Source organism: Trachymyrmex septentrionalis, unplaced genomic scaffold (assembly GCF_001594115.1).
Source record: "Trachymyrmex septentrionalis isolate Tsep2-gDNA-1 unplaced genomic scaffold, Tsep1.0 scaffold69, whole genome shotgun sequence".
Lineage (NCBI taxonomy): Eukaryota > Metazoa > Arthropoda > Insecta > Hymenoptera > Formicidae > Trachymyrmex > Trachymyrmex septentrionalis.
The window spans coordinates 965,910-972,652 of NW_017305873.1; the positions used below are offsets into that span (position 1 = coordinate 965,910).

Genomic DNA, 6,743 nt, shown 5'->3' on the forward strand with positions numbered 1-6,743 from the left:
AATTTATATTAGTTTTGTGTTAATAATTAAGAATTATATTAGTTTAGCGTTTTAAATTAAGAACTATCTATAAACATAATAATAAAAAATAGACATCTAATTAAGAAATCTGTTTAGGAGCAGAAGGTCGGCATTATCGTGATGAAAGCTCAGATTTTTATACACCCGTATTTATTAACCACTATTATAAATATGCACTTTCAATCCTTACGTTAATCCTGTATATAACATAATATATTAGCGCATTGCGCCATGATACTCTTATCTCGAAGAATATGGCCACGGAGCGATATTGGCAAGAATGCATTCGCATTTTCTCAGGTACATTATAACGTCGAAAAAAAAATATACATCAACCACATATAATATCATAACAATTAATAAATTATTCTTAATAATTTTTTTACAATCGTTAGCTGGATTCACCAATTATCGCACTGTTGCTCGTATTCTGAATTTCTAAGATTCGCATTGTTTCAAAGTAGAATTTCATAATTACTTCATTTGAGTTTTGATACAATGGATTCCACAACCAATTCATTTTGAAAAGTATTGTCTCCCACCTTTTCTTATCAATCGTGATAAGAATTTTACAAAAATAAAATAAGAATTTGTTTTGAGATATAATATGGCAAAGATATCCTAAGATTATTTCTGTTGAAGTATATAACTCTATACTTCTCGCGATACTTTTTTATGACAATAACGTCGTGTACATTCTTTCATATCAATTTTTATTTCATTTTCATGTCAGCCTTTCTCTTTATCATCACCATATCGTGATGTCACTCAAATTTCTCACGTACAACTTCTTGCGTCGTGTCTTATTATGATCGTTCTCTTCTTTTTGAGATTCTTTTGAGTTTTTTAGATCTCTTTCAGTATTTCTGATTATCGATTTCTTTAACTTTTCGCTGTTATCGTCTTCAAGAATTTCTCGATGCCTTCCAGATCTTTCTCTTCCTCGCGCTACGATATTGTCATTGTTGAATACGCTCGCTTTCCGCCTCCTCGAGACATTCTTTAGGAACTTGTTCATTATAATTTCGTCAGAAGCACAATCGATCTCATCCTGCCACTCATCGTCCTCATTCGGCAAGGACCAGAGGGAAGAAGAATTTATGTTCTTCTTACGAATCACAGCCTTGCGTTTCGTCATGGAATTAATTCTGGAAGTGCTTGTTCGATTTCTACTGCGTCCAATTTGCGGGTATCCCATGGATATCCGATTATTCGTAACGTCATTTTTCTCATCCTGCCAGTCGCTCTCCTCGAAAGTGGAGCATGTCGAGTGCTCAAAACTAGCGAATCCTTCCAAACTTACGGAACGATTCCAATTTGTTGGCTGATCGCAATTTCCTGAGTTGATATTAGAATACAATTTGAGATTCATCAATCCTTCTTTTTCAACAAGATCGCGACCGAGAACGACAGACGCTTCCGGCAGGATCGGTCTCAATCGGATCTTCCTGTAGTTCGGAATTCTTCTACTGTCGATCTTCCTGCTTCTTTTAATTCCACCAAAAGTTTGAAACTTCAATTTTGCAAATTCTGGACTGCGATCCTCGAACGAATCCTCCGGCGAGGTAGATTCGTCTTCGAAGTCGTCGGGATTCTCCTCTTTCTTCGGTCGGATCCTGATGCCACCGAACGTGTGGTACTTGTATCCGCCGGTGGTCCAAAATCTCCTGCCGCCGATCGAAGATATTTGTCCATTACCATCGGGATTATCCGTCAACCGAAACAATTGTCGCCAGCGATCGCGTTCGCTGCTCTCCGAGTCGCGAGAGCCAATCGAGCACATTCCGGAATCATGATCGCCTAGATCGTCTCGATCGTTCGGCGATCCTGCACGATGCATATCGTACCGCGGTACTATCGGCTCTTCGCCTTGGTGATTGTTCCAAGGTCGATTCCAGTCCGTCGGTACTGATTTCGGAGAGTCGACCTTCAGGCTCTCCGCTAGAACGTAGCTGTCTTCTTCAAAAATAGCTCCTACATTCGACTCCACGGAATTCTTAGATCCTCGATCATCCCTCGCATCTCCTTTCTTGCCTTCTTTTTCTTCGGAGCGTATTATTCGAACATCGTTTCCTACAAGAGTCTTGGCTCTCTCGCCGACATCGTGGTGCAATTGATCGCTCGCGGACTCCAGATGTAAGAGAGGGTTGATCGCGAAGTGTGGACTGGCGAGGGGATCGCGGCAGCATCGTCTAGGAAGACTGCCGCGCAGCGAAGCGGCCTCAAATTGCTTGAGCTCGTCATGACTCACCTGTCGTTCGTGTTGCTCATCGCCGGCGCAGCTCGATTGCTGAGACAGCGAGCTGCTCGGTCTACTCGACATCGAGGACATTGCCGATCTGGTCCGTTCTTGTCGTTCTCCACTGGCTACTTTCGATTGGTTGATATAGTAATCCCTGCCGAATCTATACAAAAAAATTGGATCATTAGTATCACGGAGCTCTATAATGGAAAATGATTGCGCAGAAAGAAAAAAATTTTGCTAATTTAATAAGCCACCAGTACCTGTAACGATTTGATTTATAAATATAGTGACAATAAATGTGTTGTTATGGCTAAATGAATGATTTATTACTTTTGATTTGTTGTTAGATAATTTTTCTATCATGGAAACTAATGCTAATCGTTATATTTGTTGTTACTGACATTATAATTTATACTAGCATTACTAGCAGTATATTTATATTTTATACCTACAACAAATATACTTGAATATACTTGTGATTTATATCGCTATACTGTTTGTTGCATCGATGAATAATGAAAAATGATTCACAACAGTAACTTATCAATCTGTTTTCCCACCAAATCATCAGATAACAATTTTTTGCTCTATGTATCACATAACAAACTCATTTTTCTCTATGTGATACTCTTATAATTTTTTTTTTATTTCTGTCTTTCGTAGTAAATTAATATTTTAAGTACACTTTAGCAAAAACTTTAACGCAAAAATATTAGTAAAAGAAATAAATTCGCTTAATTTTTTCATACAGCATTTAATTATTTCTCTTATAACTTTCAGAAAGATTAATAAAAGTTACCGTTTGATATCCGGTCGACCAGGTGTCAGTGTCTCCAGACTTACTTCGTTCAATTTTGTTAACTCATAATGGGCTCTGAGCAAAGTAAAAAATCGAGTTGAGAGCTTCGTGTCTACAGTGATATTCGTAAAATTTTTTACGTAATTTCTCTTACCCTGAAATATCCGAATTTCTCGAATATTGCCTTTCCAAACATCGCTTTCGTATGCTCTCCTCGCTGTAGGGATTGTTTTCGATCGGTGGAGCGTTTTCCCATTTTTTGTGCTCGCGTTCCGCTATTGTACCTGTCCGATACATTTATTCATCGTCATATTGACAATGTGCTCATCATGATGTGCATGAGTATTTCATTATATATTCATTGAATCTTCTCGCGTTTTATTGTATTGAACATTTTTTTAAGGCATTAAGATTTTGCTTTTTATTCAAAGAAATAGATTTAATCGCTATCATTATCCTCTACTTTATATAACATATTTCTTTGAAGACATAAAATTTTTTCTCGGATTCTCGTATATATTCGATTACATGTTATGTAATAATTTCTTCAAGTATGTGATTATCATTTTCTTTATATAAAATTTATATTTAATATTAATAAATTATTTTATACATCAGAAAGCTAAAATAAAATTTTTGTTTTGTTCTTTTTTATAAATTCAAGAATGTAAGAGATTATTGCATATGGTGCGGATAGATTCATCGCAAATAGTAAAGTTACCTGGTCGTGGAGGGGTGCTTAATGGATCATTTTCACTTATCATGTCGACGTGATTCTTGTCGATTGTTGCATAAGACAATTGGTGGACTTCGGCTTCTGAATGTTCACTGCATAAAATCGAAAAAGAATTATAAAAGAGACACACCGTGCCGCTGCGCCGCGAAACTACGAAAAGAATTGCATGAAACTCAGGATATGAAACTCGCTATGCAATATCGAGTTGCGTACGAAACTGGAACTGTTATTATCGCTTACTGCGCATTTCTTTCGAAACCTTCGTTTCATTTATACAATCTTGGCCAAAAATATTAGGCAACTTATTAACTATTATTTAAGTTTTATTTAACTATTATTTAACTATTATTTAAGCTCAAAAAATTGATTTATGATATTTGCTGTCAATTATCCTTTGTTTTAAGAACTCAACTTATAATAATAGATAACAAGATAAAAAATTTAAGATAAATGAAGAAAATATAATTACTTAATATATTTCATTAACACTATATTTATTATCTATCCTTGCAAACATACAAAAATTAAAAAAAAATTTAAAGAATAGAAATCAAATAAATTTAAATAATACCTTTCATATACATATATATAAACAATGTGAAATATTAACAATGTGAAAATTAATTTTAAAGAAATATTCAAGTAGAAATATACAAGTAAGCAAAGAAGATCATATTCAAAGTAGATGTTGGTGTGCCTAATAATATTTTTGTGTGAATCTTGTAATTGTTAGTTAAAATAAATTTAAAACATAAAACTGTAATTTTATTCTTTTAATTTATTTATTAGAAGAAAAGAGAGAGATATTTCGAGACTTCTACCTTTTTGGTTGTTCGATCGAATTGATCTCTAATTTTCTAAGCTGTTCGTCCGTCATTTTTCTCGTTCCATCAATTGTCTCGCTCTCTCCAGAGCAAACTTCAATCTTCGTTAAACTGTCTAAATGTCTCTGAATCGCGGTGTCGTAATGTTCGGTATATTCGCTCTCTCGTTGCTCTTCGTTTTCGTCCGCGACGTTTTCCCCTCGATCGCTCCTCTCACTCGATTTCTCAGATTTCATCTTTACTTCCTTTTGCACAGAACTTTCCACCACAATTGCGGTTATCTCTTTGCTGCATTCGACTGTATCCTTAGGCTTCTCTTTGGCTTCGTCATCTTCCGTTGCTACTGTTATCAACATAAATGAACTTTCATTTCGTTTTTCTTTATCATCTTCACGTTTGGCTGTTTTCTTTTCTGAGGTCTTCAAGTGTTCCTCGTCATTTTTCTCATCGTAACTCTCGCAAACAGTTGCGTTCTTTTCAGTTTTCTTTATCGCTTGACAGGTATCGACCTTGTCTTTTTCGAATTGCGTCCTGCTTGTTCCTTTCTGATGCTTTTCTATCTGATCATTTGTCGCATCGCTTTCGGAGATCCTGGGAGTTCTCGGAATCACGTTGTTGATCGCCTCCATCAGTTCCTTTTCGATCTCTTCGTCAGATTTCGTAGAGGAACATTCGGATAAATCGGACGTGTCCTCAGCATCCCGATCGCCAATCAGAGCCTTGTAATATGCGTTAGAGCTCGGTACTAACATAGCAACCGCGTCTGGTTGTGATCGGGAGTTTCTCTTCTTCTGGAATAGCCAATTATCCTCCCAAGACTCGATTGGCGAGACTATATCCATCGTGTGACCAATGGCGTGACGTTTCGTCCTGACTGGCAGATATTCGTTGCGATTTAAATCTGAAGAATCTGACGATGATGAAGGCGATGGCGAAGGTAATTCTCGCGGAGCTATTATAAAAGACTTAATTAATTATGTAATGTGCGATGTTACAAAGTTGTTTGCTTTATGTCGGAAAAAATCGCATAAATATTTTATTTTTTACATTTTTTTAAAAGAGAAAAAAATATTGAAGAAGATTAAATAATTGAATCTGAATATTGAAATATATTTTTAAATTAAGAGCGATTACGAGTCAAACGAGATTTTAGTTAATTAATTTTGACATTCTTGCATTCAATAGGATGTTTTACTTATAGACAATTCTGCGTACTTTTTAAATATGTAAATGACATTCAAAGTGAAAGTCGAGATACTTACGGTCAATGATGTCTATCCCGTATTCTGGAAACGGTACGCGTCGGCTGCAACCGAATTCCAAGACGCCGTTGTCTCGAAGTTCATCATCGTCCGACGTGATCGTAGTTACTTCCTCGATTCTTTCTTCCATCTGTAACAGGATTCAGTTCCCTCCCTTAGAAAGCATATGCTATACAATTTATGTTTTATTATATTGATTATGCTGTGTTGAAGAATTTAAATTTGATATTATAATTTAAATTTAAATTTCACGTTCATCTTTCATTGCACTTGATTCTGTATTGCGATATTGTACTGTAGTGAGAATATATAAATGCGATTGTAATCGGCATCCGTACCGTAAAGGACACCGGTTTATGATCTTCATTCCGCCTGATCGACGCACTATGATCACCGTTGCACTCGAGATGGTCGGATGCGTAACTCGCCACATCTTCCTCAAGGCTATGCTTGCTATCGTCTGAAAAGGGAGCATCATCTTCGTAAATATGACTTCTCCATGCTTCATGCGCGATAATATGTTAAGTAAATTGTACGTACTTGCGGTATATTTTGCTTTAGGCGAATTTGTGTCGTGTAGAACGTTGCTGTTACCGTCAACTCGTTCTCTTTGATATTTTTCGATAACCTAAAATATAACCGCATAATAAATTCGATTTAATTAAAAATTTGTTTAATTTAAGCACAGCGCTTCATTGATGCATGTGAGTTTTTAATTAGTCACAAATTATAAATATAGAAATATATAACGCACACATTTTAAATTTTAATTATAATCGATTCGAGTATGAATTTTCATTAATATTTCATGTAGAGAATATAGAAAGAAATTCTTTTCTTTATAATTAATTTTAAA

The 6,743-nt window shown here is 35.6% G+C and overlaps 2 protein-coding genes across 4 annotated transcripts in view; one reads left to right on the top strand and one right to left on the bottom strand.

Moving 5' to 3' along the window:
• The window catches only part of LOC108753353 (uncharacterized MFS-type transporter C09D4.1), a 67,676-nt gene that overhangs the window by 8,973 nt on the left and 51,960 nt on the right, over positions 1-6,743 (top strand). The gene's annotated exons all lie outside the window — the stretch shown is intronic.
• The window catches only part of LOC108753313, a 32,969-nt gene that overhangs the window by 5,058 nt on the left and 21,168 nt on the right, over positions 1-6,743 (bottom strand). Inside the window, exons 7-14 of the mRNA XM_018494795.1 lie at positions 6,428-6,515; positions 6,226-6,347; positions 5,888-6,017; positions 4,623-5,577; positions 3,787-3,893; positions 3,220-3,349; positions 3,066-3,140; positions 2,273-2,426 (exon numbers count right to left, since the gene is read on the bottom strand). Of these exons, the coding sequence (XP_018350297.1) occupies positions 2,273-2,426; positions 3,066-3,140; positions 3,220-3,349; positions 3,787-3,893; positions 4,623-5,577; positions 5,888-6,017; positions 6,226-6,347; positions 6,428-6,515 (1,761 nt within the window). The remainder of the gene's footprint in view (positions 1-2,272; positions 2,427-3,065; positions 3,141-3,219; positions 3,350-3,786; positions 3,894-4,622; positions 5,578-5,887; positions 6,018-6,225; positions 6,348-6,427; positions 6,516-6,743) is intronic.